General features: G+C 58.9%; 1 protein-coding gene across 5 annotated transcripts in view; it reads right to left on the bottom strand.

Annotated features, from left to right (window-relative positions):
* Positions 1 to 23751, bottom strand: part of AXIN1 (axin 1) — a 49988-nt gene that overhangs the window by 17275 nt on the left and 8962 nt on the right. For 4 of the 5 annotated variants that reach the window (XR_007135036.1, XM_047781124.1, XM_047781123.1 and 1 more), the window contains one exon: positions 1557 to 1697. Coding sequence is in view for 4 of the 5 variants with exons in the window: in XM_047781124.1 (XP_047637080.1) it covers positions 1557 to 1697 (141 nt within the window). In the remaining variant the exon portion in view is untranslated. Of the gene's footprint in view, positions 1 to 1556; positions 1698 to 6985; positions 8156 to 23751 lie in introns of those variants that run through there. The other variant, XM_047781125.1, reaches the window with a different exon arrangement.

Raw genomic sequence — 23751 nt, 5'->3', positions numbered from 1 at the left:
CAGACGGGGACGCGTGCTGCCGGGAGGAGACACTGAGTGCAGCTGCCCTGGGAGAGACAATTTAGACGAAACACACCATCCTATTTTTTGCCTCATACATATTCAGTATCTGTCACAATTTTACACTCCAAATTCTTGACGATTCCTACACTTCTGCGTCTCAGTATCAACCAGGATAAACAGACTACCAGAGAAAAAAATTTTAAATTAAAAAAAATCTAAAATGGTCCCTTTTTTGGAGAGAATTAAAAGATTAGCTGTCGCTGGAGCAGCGGTTTTGGGAAAGACGGAAAACAGGTCTGGTGCCGTCACCTGCTCCCGGGGCGGCAGGCGGCCGGGCGGGCAGCAGCTCACTGGACCCTTTCATGCGATGCCTTCTACCTGCGGCAGGTAGGGTTTGAACCTCCGGTAATTTCAGATAAGTTGTTAAAAATCATGCCAACATTTGAAATTAAACATTCAAGACAAAGCAAAAGGCAATGATGAATGAGAAAGAGACACCCGGAGGCTCAGCCCGACGGGATCCATCAGCACTGGGTGGTCACCCGAGAGCGCATGATGCCCTGTCCTGCTGTCCAGAGCCCGGGGGTGTGGGGTGGCAGTGGGGGGGCTGCGATCACTACGATGCAGCCTGGCAAGCGCGGCTTTGCCAGGGCACGGGCAACAGGAGGCGTGAAGGGTAAGGGCATGCGGAGCAGGCGGCAGAGCAACGCTCGCCCACCTACAGAGACAGGCTCAGCAGACGTCTCCTCCTCCTCTCAAGCCATCTGACCTCCACACTCTGAGCAGGGCGGGGACCGAGTCCCCAGGACCCGCTGACAGCGGCCGGGGCTGCAACACCACGTGCTCTCATGGCGACAGAACCCCTGCGGACACGGCCACTGCTTCACAGCTGATGGCTTCAGAGCCAGAGCCTGCTGCGCGCCCCAGGCCTGGGCCCGGCCGGCGCCTTTCCCTCAGCCGATGGGACTGGGCACACCTGACACGCATGGGCCACGAGTCAGGGCCCCACGAGACCCCGGCAGGCAGAGAGGAAACGCCCTGATGTGACAAGGACATGTCTGACAACACTGAACTTCCGAGGGTCACCTGGATCCCAAAAGCCACCTGCGGAACCAAAGCGGCAGGGGCGTGAAACCTGCACCATCCCCCCAGGGAGGGCTTCCCTGGAGATGATGACAGAGCAGGTCCCTGTTGCCACCGAGGGACAGGGAGTCTCTGTGCGGCTGTCTCGAGGGCATGAGGGCCAACGCAGAACCACTCCGGGCAGATGGCCGGCGCTGCTCACCCAGGGAGACGGCCTCTAGATTAAAGGCGAGGGCTGAGCAGGACTGAGGGACACCCTGCTCAGCCACACGGCCCCCGGGGACACCGGGACCCCAGAGAGAGCCAGGACGCAGGGCTCCAGCCCCGCAGCTCTGCAGCCCGTGTCCACCTGGGCCTCCCTCTCCCAGAGGGGGCACAGCCCTGACCTGGAGGCAGCAACAAGGGCCACCTGGCTTCTGGGGGCTGCACAGGCACCCGCTCCGAGGGCGCCCCCGCGGGCAGGCACTCACACGCTGCTGTCGGTGAGGGACAGGCTGTCGGCATCGCTGGACAGGCTCTGCTGCTCGCTGTCGTTGGTGCTGGTGGCGGGGGCGAGAGCGTAGCCCGAGTTGACATAGTAGGAGTGGACGGGCTCCCGCCAGGATCCATGCCTGCCGACAGATAGGCACGTTAGCAGCCGCCTTGCCTATTACTCCAAGTTTTCAGAATCACCTGCTGGCCTAAGACTCCCAGAGGCCAACAACCCAGAAGCGACAGGGCAGAGGGTCGCCCAGGCCCCCCGGTCCCCAAGGGAGCACGTGCGGCACAGCCAGGGTCTGCCTTTCTCTGCTGTAACCACGCGGCATGGCTGCTCCGCTCCCCCACGGCCACGGAGCGCAGCCCGCAGGCTTGCTCGGCCTCGGCCCGGGCAGGGCTCGGAGCTGGCCAGGACCCCGTGCCCGTCTGAGAACTGCCACGGGAGGGCAGTGGCTGTCCTGCACTGCCCGGGGGACCCACCCCCGCTTCAAGGGAGCAGCCAGACCGGGCCACTTGGTTGCAGTTTGCGTTTCCCTGGTTGCCATCAGGCTGGCAGCGTGGGGTGTCACTGAAAGTCCTTCCTCTTTAAATTACCAGCTCATCCCCTCCGTTCACTTCCCATCAGGCTGTTCACGCGTCTCTAGTGATTTACACCTGTGAAGATTCTAACTCAGCCTCTGGTCACATACGCGGAAAACATTTGCCCCTGCGTGTCGCTTTTTAATTTGTTTTGTTGATGATGAATTAGAATTTATTCTATTTATTTATTTATTCTATTAATTTATTCTATTTTTCCTCAAATGCTTCAACAGCTCTCTTTTTTTACGTTAGACCTTTACCTGAAATGTGTGTACGGCAAATCCCCCCGGGCCCCAGCATCGCAGTGGGAGCCAGCGGAAGGCACGGACCCCGACCCCACCGGGTCCCGAGCACATGCCCTCACACAAACGTCCCGCACACACGGGCACCGGTTCCTGGAGTGCCCGCCTTCTGCTCAGTCTGTGTGGGTTCCACCCCCGCCCGCACTGCGCAGCGCCTTCTCCCACAGCCTCCCTCAGGAGCAACGCGGGTCACCTCCACGGGTCGCGGAGAAGCTGGGAAATGAATGGCGCAGAGGTCTCTGAAGGCGGTGACGTGCCAGGGGCCCCGCAAGCGCATGCATCACCCCCACCTCCCTCAGATCAGAGACCGGGAGCCCATGCTGGCTCTGGGGACCTGGGGTGAGTCACCTCGTCCCTGTCCTTGGTGCAGGAAGAGAAGAGGCCTCAGTGCTCCGGTGTGATGCCCACCAGCAGAAGTCCCGGTTCGGGCCGGGCACACACTCACAAAAAGGTGCCTTAAACAAGCATCTCGGACACCTGTCATGCGGGACATGTGGGCTGTTCCCAAGGGAGCAGCACCCTAGGCCACCATCACAAACGGTGCTACCGCAGAGGCCACAGCAGTGGATGGTGACATGGCACAGGACGCACCTGCCAGCCCAGGCTGAGTACCATGCCACAGGGGCACACCGAGCACCAGGCCTTTGTGACCTGCCTGCCACAGCCTGAGGGCACCCTTGGAGGCCACTCCAAGTGAGGGCTGCGGAGGCTCAGGGGAGAGCTGGGGACATGGCCACCGACGCGGACAACTGCCCTGGGCCCACGCAGACGCCAGCACAGAGCAGAGGAAACGGGAGCGTCTGCAATGCCACGTCTTCCTCGATGACGCTGCTGTCCCTCTGGGCCTTAAAAGACACCACCACTGCCATCCCCACGACGCTCACTGTTGGAGTGTGGTGCCAGGGAGCGCTCGGCTGCCTTTCAGTGTGCCCGCGACACACGGCCAAGCCCACGCATTTCCACAGGCCACCCTCCCTTTGCCCTGGTGCATTGGGACGGCCCGCGCCCTCCTCTGACGGCCCAGGAGCGTCTTTCACACACACAGGAAATCCGCTTGGAGGGGGATACGCAGGAAAAGCGCGGGCCTTTCCCCGGCCCCCCGACAGAGCGCCCAGTCCAGACGCAAGAGGAAGAAGAGGGGGGAGGGGGTAGCAGGCGGAGCAGGGGCTCAGGGACGCTGGCTCTCAGGCCGGCCTTTGCCCCCCATGACAGGGCAGGGAGGCGGATGCCCAGCAAGGCACCCGGGGCACCTCCAGCGTCTCTGCAGCTTTTGGTCCTCAGAAAAAACCCCGTGAGGGGAGCGCGCTGCCTGCGTGTCACCCACTCTCCAGGGCTGCTGCGCGCAAGGCTCGCCTTGCATCTTTCTCACACTCGGCCTCTTCAGGAGCCAGTCTGCCTGTCTCCTCTTTCTTTTTCCTTTTTTTTTTTCTTGGTCTTTTTGCCATTTCTTGGGCCACTCCCTCGGCATATGGAGGTTCCCAGGCTAGGTCGAATCAGAGCTGGAGCCACCGGCCTACGCCAGGGCCACAGCCACGCGGGATCCGAGCCGCATCTGCGACCTACACCACAGCTCACGGCAACGCCGGATCCTTAACCCACTGAGTGAGGCCAGGGACCGAACCCGCAACCTCATGGTTCCTAGTCGAATTCGTTTCCATTTTTAATTGCATGACTTGCTCCTGCTGCATTCAGAGTGGACTCAGCGAGTGGATCCACTATCCTATTCTTGGCTTTGTGTGTCGGATTTGCTGTTTTCTTTCGTTCTTCCTGACTTCTTTTTCAATTTTTATTGTTTTTAATTTTTGCTTTTTAGGGCTGCACCCGTGGCATATGGAGGTTCCCAGGTTAGAGGACAAACTGGAGCTGTAGCCGCCGGCCTACGGCACAGCCACAGCCGCGCAGGATCCGAGCCGCGTCTGCCACCTACACCCCAGCTCACGGCAACACTGGATCCTTACCCCACTGAGTGAGGCTTGAACCCACGTCCTCGTGGATGCCAGTCAGGTTCGTTAACCACTGAGCCGTGGCAGGAGCTCCTGGAGTACCTTTTACTTTCCGTCCCTCCCTGGAATAAAGTCATCTTGCCACTACTCTTTCCGTGGCTCCTGCAGAGATGACAACAGAGACCCTCGCTGCACTGGGTTAAGGGATCCAGCACTGCCACAGCTGCAGAAAGGAGTAGGTCCCCGGCCCAGGAACTTTCACATGCCGTGGGCACGGCCACTAAAAAAGCAAGCAAACAAACGAAACCCACCGGCATTGCCGGCACTGCCTTGTCCCCACAGTCACCTCGCGCTCCCCACACGCCTGCCCCCGACCCGCTCTCCCTTCGGCCCCAACACCTTAAACGGGACCTTCGGTAACCGGCTGCTGGTGACAGCTTCCTCAACGTCTGCTGGTCTTAAACTGTCTTGATTCCCCCCCCCCCCGCCCCCCGTACCCTTTTCTTTGGCCGCACTCGCAGCATAAGTTAGTTCCCAGGTCAGGGGTCAAATCTGAGCCACAGCTGCAGCTCCGCTGGATCCCCAACCCATGCGCCACAGCAGGAACTCCACTCCTTTCTTTTTTTTTTTTTCCTGTCTTTTTAGGGCCACACCCTACAGCATATGGCAGTTCCCACGCTAGGGGTCTAATCAGAGCTGAGGCCGCCAGCCTACACCACAGCCACAGCCACGCCAGATCTGAGCCGCATCTGCAACCTACACCACAGCTCGCAGCCAGATCCTTAACCCACTGAGTGGAGCCAGGGATCAAACCGCATCTTCATGGATACGAGTCGGGTTCTTAACCCACAGAGCCACAGGGGGAACTCCCTGGGTTTGTTCTTTTCCCTTTGTGCATAAGAGGTGACGTGTGGGGAGATACTTTAAGCTCACACACAAATTCTGTGCATACCCATCAACTGATCTACCTTCATTGTTTTGGGGGTGTTTTATTTCCTTTTATGGCCAACCCCACAGCACATCAACTCCCAGGGCCAGGGATGGAATCTGAGCTGGAGCTGCAACCTACACCACAGCCGCAGCGACGCCGGATCTTTAACCCACAGTGCGAGCCTCCGCAGAGACCAGGCAGATCATTCACCTGTGCGCCACAGCGGGAACTCCTGGACCTCTATTTATTAGCTGGTGTTCTGGGAACTCTAAGGCAGGCTCTTCTTCTCTCCATGTGTATTTGTGTCAGTGTGGACACTCAAGTTGGTACTTTATCCAGTGGATTATAATCCCCTGCCTTCATCTCTGCTCTGTGAACACTCCCCGCCCCCTGCCCCAGCCCTGACCGGTTTTCACCAAGGAGGTGTCTGTGAACTGTGCTATTATCTGGATCCACAAGGCTTTTATCATCATCCTCTCTCTCTCTCTCTCTCTTTTTTTTTTTTTGTCTTTTTGCCTTTTCTAGGGCTGCTCCTGCGGCACATGGAGATTCCCAGGCTAGGGGTCTAATCGGAGCTGTAGCTACTGGCCTACACCACAGCCATAGCAACGAGAGCTCCAAGCCACGTCTGCAACCTACACCAACCACAGCAACACCGGATCCTTAACCCACTGACCAAGGACAGGGATCGAACCCGCAACCTCATGGTTCCTTGTCGAATTTGTTAACCAGTGCACCATGACGGGAACTCCATCATCATCCTGTATCTTTAAGTGCCTGGTTTTTTTTTTTTTTTTGCTTTTTAGGGCCGACCCACAGCATATGGAGGTTCCCAGGCTAGGGGTTGAATCGGAGCTACAGCTGCCAGCCTACACCACAGCCACGGCAACGCCGGATCCTTACCAGTGAGTGAGGCCAGGGATCAAACCCACAACCTCATGATTCCTAGTCGGATATGTTCCTGCTGTGCCACCTTGGGAACTCCATTACGTGCCTGATTTTTCATTCAGTATCTGGTTATTCTGGATGGAAAGCCAGACACTGTGAGTGGAAATCCTTCTGAACCCACAGCCTAGGATGCAGCGCTCTCCAGAGCATGTGCATGAGACCCGGGAACCCAGCCACCTTAATCCAAGTCAGGAGCGGAGAGTCCACCCCCCCGCCCCCCGCAGGGGGCACCCCCTTCCCAGGCAGGCCTGAGCCGCCTGGACCCCAAGGGCCAGACACACTGCGCAGCTCGCCTGCCTGACCAGGGCTCTCGACCCTTCCTGTGTGCTCAGCTCTCCGACTGCTGCAACGTGATTAAGAAAACCCAGGTCCCCGCGTTTCTAGCTCTTCTCGGCAGGAGGTTTGCGTGGACTCCCCGCCTGTCCAAAACCACAGGTGTGAGGCCTCCTACCCCGGAAACCCTCTGGATGGAAGAGGATCCCTAAGTCTCGCTGCTCCCAGGCCGAACACCAGGCAGGTCTCTCCGCCCTCCGGCCCACCTGCAGCCTGACCCAGGAGCTCACTGCCGGCAAAGCCCCACGGAAGCACTTCTGCACCTCCTCGGCCAGCAGCCCTGAGCAGAAGTCTCGGGATCCACACTCGGAAATTCAGGCACATACTGTTTGTGCTTCAAATTATGCCCATTTGTTTCGCAAAAAATAATGGCTTAAATGGCTTACCAGCATCCGCGCAGCCTCCCAGAACCGCTCAGGTCCCCAGCCCTCAGCGGTTTCCCACGCGCAGTGTGACAAGCAAGCCTCTGTTCTTGGGACGAGACAGGCCCTGTGCCACGCACTCCACCTCCACGTCGGCCTGGGGGAAACAGCAGGGGCCAGGCCCTCCACGCCCCAACAACTTCCCCAGGAAGGCAGGGAAGTCTCTGAGGAGCAGATAAGGTGTACTTTGTTTCTGTTTTTTTAATGTTATAATCTGGCCACATAAAAGCAGCCAAACCAAGTACCTCCCAGAGTTCTATTTTGGAGTTTACTGGACCCTGGAGTCCCCAGCCGGTGGGACCTTGATCCCTGCAGGTCACGGGGCCCTGGCCCGATGCAGGTGCACACGCTGGTACGAGGTGCCCACCGCTGCTCCGGCAGCTGACAGCTGCCCAGCAGCACCAGGCACAAGAGATGTCCTGTGCCACTCCGAGGGTGCCCCAGCCATAAGCGAGGTTAAGCAGGAAAGGCACTTGCCACAAGCCGGGCAGGGCCGAGATCACGGCCCAGCGGACAGAGCGGGGCTGGGGCAGGAATGCGAACAGCAATTAAGGTCCTTCCAGACCCGGAAACCGAGAGAGACCTGAGGAGAGATGGAGCCTGCGTGGAGCCCTCCCGACCGGGTACCAGCACTGTGCCACCCGCTCCTGACGGATGCTGGAGGTGGTTCCGACTGTGTCCCCGCCGGATCCCTCTGCTTGGGGCCACGTGTATTGTAACTGCAGGGCCTGACCCCCGAGAAGTCACTCCCATCTTTATCCAAGAGCTATGCTCCCTTAGCTCAACCGGGTCCCAAGCCTGCATCTGTGGGGGTGCCAGCCCGGGCCCGTGGGGAACCCTGCTCACACGGAGCGGTCGGGAAGGTATAACTGCATGCAGACCGCAGAGGCCAGCCAGGAGGGCAGTCAGGGTGAAGTCACCACCCCGAGGGAGCGCCAAGTCCTCTCCCAAGAGAGCACATCCTCCAGCAAGACCTGCAGCTGCCACGAGGAAGCGAGGACACCTTCTCAGCCAAACCACCGCCCTGACGGCGGCCAAGGCGCCTAGCTGCACTCACGCGGGGTCCTCGGAACGAGAAAACGTGCTTGCTTTCTTCTTTTTTTTGCTCTTTAGGGCCGCACCCTCGGCATGTGGAGGGTCCCAGGCAAGGGGTCGAATCAGACCTACAGCCGCCGGTCTCCACCACAGCCCCAGCAACACAGGATCCGAGCCGCATCTGTGACCTCCACCACAGCTCCTGGCAACGCCAGATCCCCAACCCACCAAGGGAGGCCAGGGATCGAACCCGCATATCCTCATGGATACCAGTGGGATGCATCTCCGCCGCGCCACAGCGCAACTTCGGAAAACGCGCTTGCTTCCTGCCCATCTTCAAGGGAGGGGCCACGGGCCGGACCGAGCAGCTGTGGCTGAGTCCGTCCCACCTCCTCACACCCGGACCCAGAAACAAATCCCCGACGCCTCTGGGTCACGGACACTCGGGTGTGCCTCTTCCCAGTTCTCTGATGGCGCCTGATCCCCTCACCTGCAAACCAAAGATGCAGGCCCGGCAAGGGCCCCACAGGACCGCCTGCACGGCTGGGGGACACGCGACCTTGACCAACCCGAGGGCAACAGCAGCTGGGTCCAGCTCTGGCGTCTCTGGTCTCACACGCACATAGAACAGGACAGGGACAGAGTGTGTGAGCAGGGCCACCAGGCTGTGCAACAGAGCGGGACTGGTCTGTGGTCTCTGGTCTCAGCTGCTGCCCCTCCCCAGTCTCTCTCCAAGCAAATGCGCGTGTTTTCATGTGTATACTCACAGATAAGAAAGGTTATATCTGTGAATATCTGTGAATATCTGCAGAGATGGGAAGGTGGCAGCTGACAGCTGGACGCCCCCCTCTGCGGCCCTGCCCCCCCCCCCCCATTTGCAGGGAGTGAACCTGCCCCAGGCCCCAGACCCAGAGCCCTCCCCAGCCCAGCGGCCCCCAGCTGGCAGAGCTCAGAGGCCTGAAGCTGTGGTCTGACCAGAGCAGAGCCTGAGAGGCCCCCAACTCAGGGACCCCTCCTCCCTGGGGAGACCTGTGCTGGGCGGGGCGGGGTGGGGGGGTTCTACCTGTGACACACCCTGAAGAAAATTCGAGAGGGAGGATCCGAAGCTTAGAAGGCAGAGCCCAGCCAGGCCCTCCGCGGGGGGCCACAAGGGGCCTTCCCTTTATTCCTGGGGGGCCTGGGGCGGACACGGTGCTCTCCAGGGAGGGGCAGAGGAGCAGGGTACAGAGTGGGGGGACGGCAGAGAGGGGAGGCCCCCATGAGCTCCACCAGCCTGGAGTTCACACCTTTATCGTTAAGGGGCCGAGGGACGGCAAGGGACAGGAAATGGCCCAGTTTCCAGCTCCTCTCCATGCACTTCTCAGCCAGGCCACCAATGTGATGTGGCAGCAACACAGGCCCTCCTTGCCACTGGCCTGCCACCAGGGGGATCACAGACCATGCGGTTGGCGCCCACGCAGACGGCTTCTGGGGCCGCCGGTCCAGGACGTCACCTGCTCCCGTCACAACACCGCACCCAGGACAACCTTCAGAGTTCCTGTAACGAAACCAATGTGGCAGGCACTGACCCGGCACGCAGACGAGCTCCTCGCGCAAGTGGACATGGCCTGAGTCTGGGGCCCAAAGGACACCAAGGCCACCTCTGGGGTCCAGAGGTGAGCATCCCCGCCCCGGCGCCATCCCCGCCCTGTGTGCCCTGGGCAGCCCACATGTCTGCTGCCACTCGAGCCATTGCAAGAGGCTACTCTGGGCAGGACTGGTCCCCCTGTGACACGGTGCCTTTCCGCCATCCCTCCTTCCACACGAGACCTGAGCTGCACCTGCCGCCCTGCCCTGAACGCTGCCATCGCTTCTGAATGCTCTTCAGGCTTCCCCTGTGACTTTCCACCGAGACTCGGTGAAAACAGTCTCCCCCTCAGGGGACTCAGCAAAGTGCTACCCACTTGCTGTGCGCACACTGCCAAGGGTGGTGCCCCAGCTGCAGGGTGCACAGGCCACACGAGCTGACCTGAACTACACTAGCCTCAGAGGGATGAACGCCTTAAAGGAGTCTCCCAACCTAAGATGACACACTAGGAGTGCAGCAGGGGCAATGACGTTTAAACTAAGTTACTGATGCTGACTCGGCTCCACAGGGAAATGGCATCGCCTAGAAACTGAGAAACAAGAGCTTCCATCGGGGATCAGCCCCAGAAAGGAATCCAACTAGTACCCATGAGGATACAGGTTCGGTCCCCGGCTTCACTCAGTGGGTTAAGGATCCAGTTTTGGGTTTTTTTGTTGTTGTTGTTGTTGTGCCATTTCTTGGGCCGCTCCCGCGGCATATGGAGGTTCCCAGGCTAGGGGTCCAATCGGAGCTGTAGCCACCGGCCTATGCCTCGGCCACAGCCACACGGGATCCGAGCCACGTCTGCAACCCACACCACAGCCTACGGCAACGTCGGATCCTTAACCCACTGAGCAAGGCCAGGGATCGAACCTGCAACCTCATGGTTCCTAGTCGGATTCGTTAACCACTGCGCCATGACGGGAACTCCAAGGATCCGGTATTGCCATGAGCTGTGGCGTAGACTGGCAGTTGTAGCTCTGACTGGACCCCTAGCTTGGCAACTTCCACATGCTACATGTGCAGCCCTAAAAGAGCCACTTCTGGGGCTGGGCCTCGGCACCAGGAAGCAGCTCAGGCACAGGTGGGCGGGGGGTGCGGAGGCTGGATGGCCCCCCAGAGTGGCAGCCTCCTTCGCGCAGACCCCCGCGCCAGGCCCAGAGGTGCCCTCCACCAGGCCACGTTCCCCCCGAGACGTCCCCACCCTCGTGTCCAGGGAAGGGGCGCTGGCACCAGAGGGCAGGTCACTGGGCAGAGAGAAACCACAGCTCCACCACCACTGGCTTCCAGGAAGGTGAAGCAAAGGTGTGGCTCGGGCCTGGCGCGTGCTGTCCTGGGCCCGGAGCACGGGTACCAGCCCAGGGCCCAGGCCAAGGGGGCCGAGCCCGATGTGTCCAGGACCCTCTGCTCGGACCAGTGGCCTCCACGGGGTGAGACTTCCCACCGAGGACCGGAGAGTGTTCTCGACTGTACCACCACGTGGGCACGGCCACCTCCCCAAAGCTCCTGGTGACGCCAAGGATGCCTTCCTGTCTTGTCCCCCAGGCCCCTCCCCCTGGAAGGGGGGGTGTGTTCACGCGCACACAGTGGCTGGAAGGAAGCTCAGGAGACGCACATTGGCTGCAAGGAGACTCGGCACAGGGCGCCGCTTGGTGGGGGGGCCTGGGGCCGTCCTTGAGGACTGCAAGCTGGGTCAGGACCGACCTGTCGACAGTCAGTCCCTGGACAGACTTACAGGCACACAGAAGCATGACAAAAACCAAAAACAATGTCACGAGATCCCCGAGTACATCAGCCACACATCAGCTTCTGAGACACACCCGCTGATCTACACAGGAGCCGCTCGGAGGCAAGTACGGACGTGGCCTAGAAGCACAGCGAGAGGCCATGTCCCTCTCGGTGTCACCGTGAAGCCTCCAAGGGCCCTGCCCCCGAGGCCACCAGCTGGGCACCTTGAAGCCCCCCGAGAAGGTGCGTGAACTGCCTTGCTGACATGTGACACACAAGAAACTGGCCGTGCTCCCAGGCCAGCCTGAGGCCATCTCGGAGACAGTGAGTGCACCCCCCCCAGCCCCCAACCAGGGTTCCCCCATGTTTCTAGAATTCTCCAGGACCTGCCCCCGCCGCCCCCCCGCCCAGCCGCTCACCCGGACGGGAGACCCACTGGGGCCAGGCCGTGTCCCTTTCAGGCCGAGTGCCGTCTGCCCCACGCCTGTCCTCCAGGACTGTCCCCAGAGTTAAGGGTGCCCGGCACTTCGCGGCTGCCCAAGACTAGCGCTCCCTGCCCTTCGCCACACCAGCGGGAGGGGCTGAGAGTCTAGACCCACGTGGGGGGACCCAGACCAGCGCTCCCCTCAGCCTCACGGAGCCGACCCCGAGGGAGAGGCCCCCCCACCGAGACCCCGACGGAGGCCATGGCCCTCAGACGGGCTGTGCCAGCGTCGGCGCATCGCGGCCCGACCTGACCGGCAGGAGGAAGGCGGACGGGCGGCTCCCTGGCCAAGCAGCTCCTCGGCTCTGCCTGCTCCCAGCAGGCATGGGGTCAGCAGGACGAGGCCCCATGTGAGATGCGCTTTGGTGTTTTTGAGCCGCTGTGACATTTAGACGCGGGCTGCCCATGTCCACACGCGGATGCCATTACTCACAAACAAGAACACGCCACCTTCACGACCCAAGGCCAGAAAGCGTACACTAAAAACGGGCGAGAAATCAGGCTGCTGCCAGCAATAAAATCTCTACTCTGTGACCTCCACGCAATGCCAGGAATCTGGCCTCTACAAAGGTGATCAATCCAACGCCAGGGTCCCCCAGGCGCCCCACGTACACACCAACTGCGGCTCTGCTTAGATGACAACACACGGGGTCACTGCTGGGGGCAGGGACAGGTGACCTCAGAGGCTGACAGGAACCACAGGCCGGGCAGACGGCCCCACCAACCAAGCACGGCAATAACTCAAGCAGAGGGCATGTGAGACTGAGGACGAGTCACCTGGTGGCGCCAGGCGGGAGCCAGCATATCACCTGTGCCGTGACGCTGCCTCCTGGTTCCACACTGCCATCTATCCATCTACCTGTCTACCTGTCTGTCTTTCTTTCTTTCTTTTTTTTTGTCTTTTTGCCTTTTCTAGGGCCGCTCCCGCGGCATATGGAGAGTCCCAGGCTAGGGGTCAAATTGGAACTGTAGATGCCAGCCTACGCCACAGCCACAGCAACACGGGATCCGAGCCGCATCTGCAACCCACACCACAGCTCACGGCAACGCCGGATCCTCAACCCGCTGAGCGAGGCCAGGGATCGAACCCACAACCTCATGGTTCCCAGTCGGATTCATTAACCAATGTGCCACGACAGGAACTCCTACCTGTCTACCTGTCTTTCTAGGGCTGCACCCGCGCAGCATATGGAGGTTCCCAGGCTACGGGTCGAATCGGAGCTGCATCTGCTGGCGGACCCCACAGCCACAGCAACACCAGGTCTGAGCCCCGTCTGTGACCTACACCACAGCTCAGGGCAACGCCAGACCCCCTAACACACTGAACGAAGCCAGGGATCGAACCTGTGTCCTCATGGATATGAGTCAGGTGCATTACCACTCCGCCACAACGGGAGCCCCCTATTTATTTTTATTCCCCAGCCGGCATGCCCCACTCCCCACCGGGAAGGAACTCGGAATGGCACAAGACGCCAAAGGCCATCCGGGGTCCCAATCAGTTAGGACAGGCGGACGTATGTTCTGAGGAACAGCAGACTAGGCATGGTAGCCATGGGGGGGGCACTCAAGCTGCCCCCCAAGAGGCAGAGAGGGGGGACCCCCGGCCCTTGGATGGCTCCCAGGACCCACCTCCTCACCAGCACTCAACCGCCACTGACCTCAGGCCGGCTGCTGTCGCTCTGCACAGCGGAGCAGAGCCTGTCAGGAGGGTTCCAAGCGCCCAGAGAAGAGCACACGCAGGGCAGGGCAGCGCCGAGGGCAGGCGCGGGGCAGAGGGTCTGCACCCGGGACGGGCAGCACCGCCGCCCCGCACACGGTGGGGGGACGAAGCTGGCTGGAAAAGGCCGCGGGGCACAGTGGCACCCCCCCCCCCGCACCCAACTGGCTGCAGAGACACGTCGCCAAGCAGGATCATGTCTCTGAGTCAGAGGACGCGCCCCCTCGAGGCAAGGCACGAGGACGATGCTTTGGGCCAGGGGGCTTGGGACCACCCCGTGGGCAGGCAAGAGCCCAGGGTGCTAAGGAGGCGCGGGGACGCAGGACATGGCTCTCTGAGCGGCCGTCTTTGCGTCAACGTTCCTGTGCCACATGCATCTCTCGTGGGACACTGACAACGACATGTCCCCAGACGCCGAGCCGCCGAGCGGCTGTTGAAACATAGGGAACGACACCCACGGAAAGCTTTTGGAAGTGACAACGTGCAGGCTCACCCGCGGTGACTACGCCCCGCGCAAGGCCCGCGCCTCCCTGCTCAGCCTCGGCACGGGCGCTGTGCACCGAAACCAGCCCTGCCCCGCACAGAGCCCGGCTCCTCTTTTTCTTTGAAGGGCCGCCCTGCGGCACGTGGAGGTTCCCAGGCTGGGGGCGAATCAGAGCCGTAGCTGCCGGCCTAGGCCACAGCTCACGGCCACGCCAGATCCGAGCCGCATCTGCCACCTACACCACAGCGCACGGCCACGCCAGCTCCAGCTCCTGAACCCACGGAGCGAGGCCAGGGATCGAACCTACGTCCTCAAGGAGACCAGTCAGGTTCATTACAGCTGAGTGAGCCACTACGGGAACTCCCCCCACGTGACTTGTAATGAATCATTCTCATTTCAAAGATAGGGGTCGGCCTGCATCCAGCACGCCCCTTCCCTTGAGACTCCTGCTTTGACCCTCAAACAGAAGCTCTAAGTAATGTGCCAGTTCCAAAGAAGTGACAATGACACGCCACAAACTGCAAAAGTCACAATCATGATTTAGAAGTGGCAACTCCCAACCAACTGCAGACAGTTTCGAGGAGTTTACAGAGCCCTCTCTGTGGGGCCACCAGCAGGCCCCCTGGTGGGCCCCAATCTCTGTTAACACGGGTCTGAGTCCTCAGTCACTGAGGGGAGCACAGAGGCTCTGCAGCTGCGGCGCCGCGAAGCCCCCAAGACTCTGGTAAGCAGCCCAGCTCTCGGTGCTGAAGCTACAAGACCAAACCAGGGACTGCTGAAAACACGGCTTATCAAAAATTATAAAACGTACACTTACGAGTCCAGTCAAAGTGAAAATTCATGAAACAGTATGCTGGGGAGTTCCCATTGCGGCACAGTGGAAAGGAATCCGACTAGGAACCATGAGGTTTGCAGGTTCGATCCCTGACCTCGCTCAGTGGATTGGGGATCTGGTGTTGCCGTGAGCTGTGGTGTAGGCTGCAGATGAGCCTCGGATCTAGCGCTGTGGTGGCTGTGGCGTAGGCTGGGAGCTGGAGCTCCGATTCAACTGCTAGCTTGGGAACCTCCACGTGCAGCGGATGCAGCCCTAAAAGGCAAAAAAAAATTTTAAAAATTAAAAATAAAATAGCATGCTTTGTTCCCTTGAAAGAGTCTAGAAATTGCGAGGCTCGTCTTGCCCTCTTCATATACGACATCACCAAGTAGCCCAAAGCCCTTCTCGAAGCTAAAAGCAGCATCTCTGCAGCGCCTGGATGCAGGTTCAATCCCTGGCCTGGCACAGTAGGCTACAGAGCCAGCGCTGCCACAGCGGCCACACAGGTCACAGCTGTGTCTGGGATCTGATCCCTGGCCCAGGAGCTCCATATACCACAGGGCAACCGGAAGAGGAAAGAAAAAAAGTGAAAGAAAATCTGAGGGAGAAATACAGATCCTTCCAGCACCTTGTGTGTGTTTTTTTGCTTCTGTTCTCTTGTTTGTTGCTTTTCTTTGGCCGCACGCAGCAGGGACTAAACCTGCGCCACAGCAGCGACCCCAGCCGCAGGAGTGACAATGCTGGCTCCTTAACCCACTTCACCACAACGGAGCTCCCAGGCACCTTGTTTTTCTAAGAGTTATTTGATTTGTCTGCTTATGAAGTTTTCTTTCACAATGTTTCAGAAGGACTTTCTCTGTGGAGTTCCCATTGCGACTCAGCGGAAACGACTCTCACTAGTAACCATGAGGATGTAGGTTCGATCCCTGGCCTCGCTCAGTGGGTTAAGGATCTGGCACTGCCGTGAGCTGTGGCTCCGATCCCACGTGGCTGTCCCTGTGGTGGAGGCAAGCAGCTACAGCTCTGATTCAATCCCTGGCCTGGGAACCTCCACGTGCCACGGGTGCGGCCCTAAAAAGAGCAAAAACAAAAACAAAAACAGAGTTTCACTGACTCCAAACGCACTTACCATGCCCGCCTAACAAGAAAGTCCAACCAGTAAGACAAGCCCAACAGGTCAGCACCACTGTCCCCGCATACATGGGACAGACCATGGGGAAACAAAGGCCCGGGATGCCCTTCTGGGTCGGGCGCTGTTCACCATGGAGTGCCTCGCCTTGGGCGCTGTCTCCACCACAACCGCCGAGGCATCTGAAAACCTCACACTCCACAGCCAAGGGGATTTCAAAGAACCAAGCTGCAAGCCTGACGTTCCCTCAGTGCTGGGATGTCCAACGGCGCCTCTGTCCCAGCCCAAGCCCGTGCTGCCCGCCACCCCAGAGCACAGCGCCAGGCCTCAGCGGGCCTGTGGGACACTGCCATTTCCACGCCTGTGGCCCTCGGAGGCTGCCTGGCAGGCGGGGCATGGCCGCGAGGCTGGGGTGGGATCTCCTGGTGGGGGTAGGAGGGCTCCAGCACAGGTACGCCTGCTGGCCTTTGTTTTCTGCCCCCAGCAGATGGCAGGGACGTGGGTGCCGACGCGGGCCTGCTGCCGAGAGCTGGACGCCGAGCACAGCACTTGCACGTGCTGTGGAGACACGTGTCCCAGACACGCACGACACACGGAGCTGAACCCATCTGCCTGCCGAGGGACCCGATGGGCGCCAGGACCCTGAGTCTGTTTTTCCTGTGGGCTAGCTTGTCCTGCTCCCGCACCTCCCCAAGAGTGGCCTGCGGCGCTGATCCTCCAGTCACCTTTGTCACAGGGGAAACAGGGCAAAAATACTTGCATGAATGAAAGCCACAGAATCCAAAATACAAAGGAAATCCTGGAAATGTTTAGAGTAGTTAATAAAGTCATCTTCACGGCTGAAAAACGAGTGTCCAGGCTGCGGGTCTAACATGGGCCGTTCTTTGTACGATGGACATGGTTTTTAGGTCCCGTTCATTTCTCATGAGAAAAGCCCTTCTTTAAAATATATCAGACATTGAAAATGTAAGAACATGGTCATATGAATTTGTACATGCATGTTCCCGTTGTGGCTCAGCGGTAATGAACCCAGGTGGTGTCCATGAGGACACGGGTTCGATCCCTGGCCTCGCTCAGCGGCTTCGGCATCTGGCGTGGCTGCGGCTGTGGCGGAGGCCGGCAGCTGCAGCTCCGACTGGACCCCTAGCCTGAGAACCTCCACGTGCCGTGGGTGTTGCCCTTCAACAAAAAAACTGAATATGCATAAAGACACTTTGGAAGGACTCAAATTATCCAGATTATTTACCTTTGAGCAGCACTGAGAGGGCAAAGGGGAGAGACGTTTGGTCCTTGAAAAACACTGGCGTGTTAGGGCCCACGCAGCACACCCCGTGATGCCAGGCGTGTGCCTGCCCGGCGGGCCTTCCCCACGGGCTGCAGAGCAAGCGCCCGAGGACACCCCCACCCCACCCCCGGCCAAGCAACGCGGTCCCCTCGAGGCAGGACAGCGCCCTGCCCAGGGCCCAGCTGAAGGCAGGTCCGGGGAAGCAGGAACACCAGCGCTGGCGCAGCTCCTCATAGGCGTCTCTGACTCTTAAAACCGCACAACAGAACCACCACGGCTGAGGGTCCATAGCAACCGAGCCCTAAAAACAAACGGCTGCTGCAGCAAAGGAGGTGAGCAGCGGATGTCTGCTCGCCAAACCTCCTGCGAGGACCGCCAGCAAAGCGGACCAGAAGGCTTTCCCCTGCTCTAAGACCTCGGAGGGCTACGCAAGGCATGAGGTCCTAAGGGGCCAAAAGAGGCGAAAAACGAGGAAGAGAGACGCCAAGTCGAGCATCTGGTCCCGCGTCCCTCCCCGAGGCTCCCGGGCGACAGCCCGCAGGCGGAGAAAGCGAGAACCTGCGCAGTTCTCACGCAGGGTGCCCAGCGCACCCGAGACGTGGGCCCTGGTGAGGACGCCAGACCCTCCGCTGGGGCGCCACTGGGCTGCATCGCAGGAGGAGAGAGGCCGCGGAAGGAGGCCAGCCTGACGGAAACCGGGCATTCAGCCACCCTGGCTGCCCGCTGGAGTAAAGGGACGGCTGCGCCCACAGCACACGCAGGTTCCCAGGCCAGGGATTGAACTTGGGCCACGGCAGTGACAACGCTCAATCCTTAACCTGCTGAGCCACCAGGGAACTCCTAGACTCCTTTTTTTCTGTCTTTGCGTTTTCTTAGAGCCGCACCTGCAGCATGTGGAGGATCCCAGGCTAGGGGTCAGATCGCAGCTACGGCCGCCGGCCACACCATAGTCATAGCAACACCAGACCTGAGCCGCGTCTACGACCCACACCACGGCTCACAGCAAGGACACCTATGTCAAAGTTAATAAACGGAAATCTCATTTCAAACAGGTCCTGCTATGGCTCAGGGGGCTAAGCATCCGACGAGCACCCATGAGGATGCAGGTTCAATCCCTGGCTTCGCTCAGTGGGTTAAAGATCTGGCATTGCCATGAGCTGTGGGGTAGGCCGGCAGCTGCAGCTCTGATTCAACCCCTGACCCAGACTTCCACATGCCACAGACGTGGCCCTAAAAAAAGAAAAAAGGTAAGAAGGAAAAAGAAGTTTTGCCGACTAGGCCTGTCTCCTTAATCAAAGACAAAGGAGCAGTCTTTCTCGGACGTGCCCACAGGACTTCCTGGCACAGCCCAGGGGTGGGCAGGGGATGGTTTTGTTAAGGGTATATATTCATGGAGTTCCCGTCGTGGCGCAGCGGTTGGGAATCCGACTGGGAACCATGAGGTCGCGGGGTCGATCCCTGGCCTCGCTCAGTGGGTTGGGGATCCGACGTTGCTGCAGCTCTGGCGTAGGCCGGCGGCTACAGCTCCAATTCGACCCCTAGCCTGGGAACCTCCATATGCCATGGGAGCGGCCCAAGACAAGGCAAAAAGACCCAAAAAAAAAAAAAAGAGTATATATTCATGGAGTTCAGTCATGAGGTTGCGGGTTCGATCCCTGACCTTGCTCAGTGGGTTAAGGATCCTGCGTTGCCATGAGCTGTGGAGTAGGCCAGCGGCCTAGCCTAGGAACTTCCACATCCCGCGAGTGCGTACCTAAAAAGACAATCAATCAATCAATCAATAGTATAAACCAAAATATATTTGGAAGACAAGAGCAGGAGAAATGTAACGGAAAAACCTGAAAACATAAAAAGAAATGGAAAACAGGAGAAATAGATTTAAAATTTAAGGGATCATTCCAAATGGCCCAACATCTAAATAGCAGGGGCTCCAAAACGAGAAGACAGTGAAACTGGAAAACAAGAAATTACCACAGAAATAGCATTTTCAAAATTCCCGGAACTGAAGGACACGTTTCTTCAACACAACAAAAGAAATAAAAAACCCAGAGTAGGATCCAGTGCTGAGGATAAAGAAAATGTTTTCAGAGGAGTCTCCTTGCGGCGCAGTGGGTTAAGGACCCAGCACTGCCACTACAGCGGCTCAGGTCACTGCTGCGGAGCACATTCGATCCCCGGCCCAGGAACCTTTAAAAGCCACCAGTGCAGCCAAAAGGAGAAAAGCAAACAGTTAAGAAATAGTCGGACTGGGGGGAAACCGCGGGGACCGTGCACAGAACAGGTCAGGTCCCTGAGCTACAGCGCTGAAGAGAGAAGCGGGTGATGCAAACCCTTTGCGTTTCCGAGGGAGACGCAGCCCAAGCGAAAGTCCCCTTGCAAGCAGGGCTGGCATCAGCACAGCACAGCAGACACACAGCACGCGGGGGAGAAACATCTCAAGCAGCGTGCAAACAGGGGAGTTTTCAGGAGACACGTCTCTCGGAGGGAAAAAATCGCCCATCCAACAGGTCCTAGAGCGGAAGAGGATTCTGACAGGAACTCCCCCCCCCCCAATTTTTTTTTTTTACCTCAGTGAATTCTATTACATTTGTAGTTGTACAACAATCCTCGCAACCAAGCTTTTATATCTGACAGGCACTTTTCAGGCCAATGCAGCATAAGGGATGATTTCCATCAGAAAAATAAATATCTCAATGCAACAATTGCACTGAAAAACGCAACAATTATAACTTCAGCAACTTTAAAACACACACACACACACACAATGGTACAAGAAAGAAGATGCTTCACCCGACCTGCCTTGGCAATGGAAATCCCACATAAGGATGTAAGGCCAACCCAGGGCATCTTTGTAACAGGACCGGTGGTGAGGGAGGGGGGCATCAGCAGAGACGATCTCGGAGCTGATGCCCCAAAGACAGCAGCACGAGCACGTTACTGGGGAAGGTGGGCACGAGGCACTGAGGGTCTATGACCCCCAAATCCATAACCCCGCCCCCGGGAGACTCTATGTGGAGAGAGGGCCTCTAAGAGCGTCACACTGGCTAAAGGAGGTCATGAACGCGGGCCCTGGTCTGACGGGATCACTGTCCTTCTCAGAGGACAGCAGGGAGCTCTCTCTGCGTGTACACACGGAGGGACGGCCGCCCGAGCACAATGAGCTGGTAGCCTCCAGCAAACCCTGAGAACAGTGGGATAGGTGTTGGCACTTGCTGGCACTTTGGCCTGGGAGCTCCAGTGTCTGGAGCTGTGAGAAGTAAGCATCTGTTGTCTAAGCCCCCGGGTCTACGGTATTTGGTCAGGGCAGCCTGAGCTCAGATGCTCCTGCAAGGCCCCGCTGGACGTGGCCACACCAGAAAGGCTGGGGGACAGGAGGCTGCTAAACAGGGGTCATCGGCCTTCCGGCATCATTTGCAATCTTCCCTCTCTCCGCTTTGCATTGTATTGTATTGTATTTCATTCATTTTGGCTTTGAGGGCGGCACCCGTGGCATATGCAGGTTCCTGGGCTAGGGGCCAATTGGAACTGTAGCCTTTGGCCTACACCACAGCCACAACACCGCCAGCTCCAAGCCACATGTGCGGCTTACACCACAGCTCACGGCAATGACGGATCCTTAACCCACTGAGCGAGGCCCCGGATGGAACTTGCATCCTCATGGATGCTAATCAGATTCTCTTCCGCTGAACTATGGCAGGAACTCCTCCATTTTCTTAAAATAAAAATTTAAATTAATTAAAATACTAGTAGAGGAGTTCCTGTTGTGGCTCAGTGGTTAACGAATCCGACGAGGAACCACGAGGTTGCAGGTTCAATCCCTGGCCTTGCTCCGTGGGTGAAGGATCCGGTGTTGCTGTGAGCTGCGGTGTGGGTCGCAGACGCGGCTTGGATCCCGCGTCGCTGTGGCTACGGCTGTGGCTGGCGGCTACAGCTCTGATGGGCCCCCTAGCCCGGGAACCTCCAAATGCCGCAGGTGCGGCCCTAAAAAGACAAAGAAAAAACAGCGTTTCAATGGTTTCAATGGCTCAGCAGCCGAGTCCCTGGGGAGGGACGAGGAGATGAGGCTGGGCCCCTGCAGCGCACCAGGCCCTCGGCACCGCCTCCGAAGACGCCGGCAGCACTGCCTGGGGGCCGCAGGCCCGGTACCCAAGTCCGCCGCCAGCCTCGGCTCCAGGCAGGGACGGCAGCGCTTTGCTGAGCTGTTTCCTCAGATCAGATGCTTCTGGAACGAGCGGGCTCTGAGAGGACCCCGAGTGGCTCACAAAAAATGGGCGTTTGTACAGATGTGGCGGAGGGGACAGGACAGCAACGCGGCCTTTCTCCCACACACTTGGAGGGATGCGGCCTCGCGCGGACTGAAGAAGGACGATCACGCGGCCGCTGCTCGCGAACGGAACTGCCCCGCTCGGCCCAACTCTGTTCTTTGCCACGACCGCAGGCAAACTTCCAAATCCTGGAAGCCAGGCTCGCAGGAAAGCTTATTAGCAAAGCCGGGGAGTCAGAGTCCCATTCGCACCTCGGTGACGCTAACCAGCGCACAGACCGGAGCAGGAAGGGGCTGCTGCGGGCCACGCGGGTGCTGGCTCCATCCCAAGGCCGCCGGGTCCGTGCCCGCGCCGGGCTCACGCCACCGAGCACAGCAGCCCCAGGCCCTCCTGCAACAGCTGCTGCTCAGCAGGGCCCGGGGTCTCTGCAAGCGCTCCCCTCGCGCAAACCCGCTGGCACAGAGGCCCGGGCAAAGGGCCTATCTTTGGTCCCCTGGCTATACTCTCCTGGACTTTGCTGGAACCTGTCATCAAAGACTGCAGAGTTTTGCAGAACAGAGACCCGGTATTTTCAGACTCCCCTATACTAGTTTAAATCGGTTCCTAACCAGCCGTCCCGTATAAAACTCACTCAGCCTGTTGCTACTGAGACAGGGTCCACCACGGACACGTCTGTGTCCCAGGAGCCTGGGGTTGGGTCCAGGTACTGGTGGGACACCCCCACATCGCCGGGAGAAAGAGCAGTGTGATCAGACCTGCATTAAGAAAAGATCCCTTTGGAGTTCCCGTCGTGGCACAGCGGAAAGGAGTCCGACTAGGAACCATGAGGTTGCGGGTTCAATCCCTGGCCTTGCCTAGAGGATGAAGGATCTCGAGTTGCCCTGAGCTGTGGTGTGGGTCGCAGGTGTGGCTCGAATCCCACGTTGCTGTGGCTCTGGCGTAGGCTGGCGGTTACAGCTCCGATTCGACCCCTGGCCTGGGAACCTCCATATGCCGCTGGTGCGCCCTAAAAAGACAAAACACACACACACACACACACACAGAAAAGAAAAGTTCACTTTGGGCGCGGTGGAGAGAAGAGAAGAAGGCAGAGACTCGGCCAGAAGGTCCAGGAGGAGGTGGCAGGAGCCAGGCAGAGCCTGGACAGCGAGAAGAGGAATTCAAAGCCCATGTGGAGGGGGTGTCAGGTGGTCTGGGTTGACCTGGCAGATGGTGGTGCCACTTCAGGAGGTGACGATGACTGCAGGAGGAACAGGCTTGGGGCAGGGGGATGAGCTATTAACGTGTGAATGGGTCACTCGCTACAGCTGTGAATTTACCAAGCCCTGCCCCCCCCCCCGCCCCGCCCTGGTGACAGAGAAACGCGGGGCTGTGACCCCGAGCTCCGGCTGTGCGCAGGCGCCCGCGGGGCTGAGCCCTGGGTTACCCCAGGGAGCCGCCGCACCTGGCGGGCCCTTCCTTCACCCTCCCCACTTCATAGAAAAGCTCAGGGAGACGCAGCCACTTTCCCACCAGCACACAACCAGGAGAAGGCGGACCCCACCAAGCTTCCAGCCAGCGGAGGGAAGGAAAGGACCCGCAGACTCCCACCCTGAGAAGCCCACTGCTGCGAACTAAGCCTCGTCTGCAACTGTCTCCGCCTGCCTGGGGCTCGTCTGCTGGTTAAAGGGATTCAATCAGGTGGGAAGTCACACATCTGGAAGAGCACGAGGGATGGCAGCAAGGCCACGCGCTCTCTCAGAGCTTCGTGCCCACACTCCCAGTAATTATAAGCACGGTAACAGGAAAAAGGAGGGGAAGGCTGCAGCGCAAGAGCCACACTTTCAAAAGGAGTCACCTGCCACGGCAGGTGACCTAGAAATTCAACAGTGAGGAGAATTCGTTGAAGGTCAAGTCCAACAGGCTGGCTGAACAAGATCAGTGTCCTAGAGAGCCCGCCGTGGCTCAGCGGGTTGAGAACCTGACTGGCATCCACGAAGATGCAGGTTCGATCCCTAGCCTCACTCTGTGGGTTAAGGATCCCGAGGTGCCAGCATTGGCAGTTGCAATGTGACCCTAGACTGGGAACTTCTACATGCTGCAGGTGCAGTCGTAAAAAGAAAAATAAAATAAAACTAGTGGCAGAGTTCCCTTGTGGTGCAGTGGGTTAAGTAAGGATCCAGCATCGTCGCTGCTGTGGCCCA

This window comes from Phacochoerus africanus, chromosome 5 (assembly GCF_016906955.1).
Source record: "Phacochoerus africanus isolate WHEZ1 chromosome 5, ROS_Pafr_v1, whole genome shotgun sequence".
In the NCBI taxonomy this organism is placed as follows: Eukaryota; Metazoa; Chordata; class Mammalia; order Artiodactyla; family Suidae; genus Phacochoerus; species Phacochoerus africanus.
Note: the sequence above shows the minus strand (reverse complement) of the source record. Positions and strands in the feature narration are given on the sequence as shown.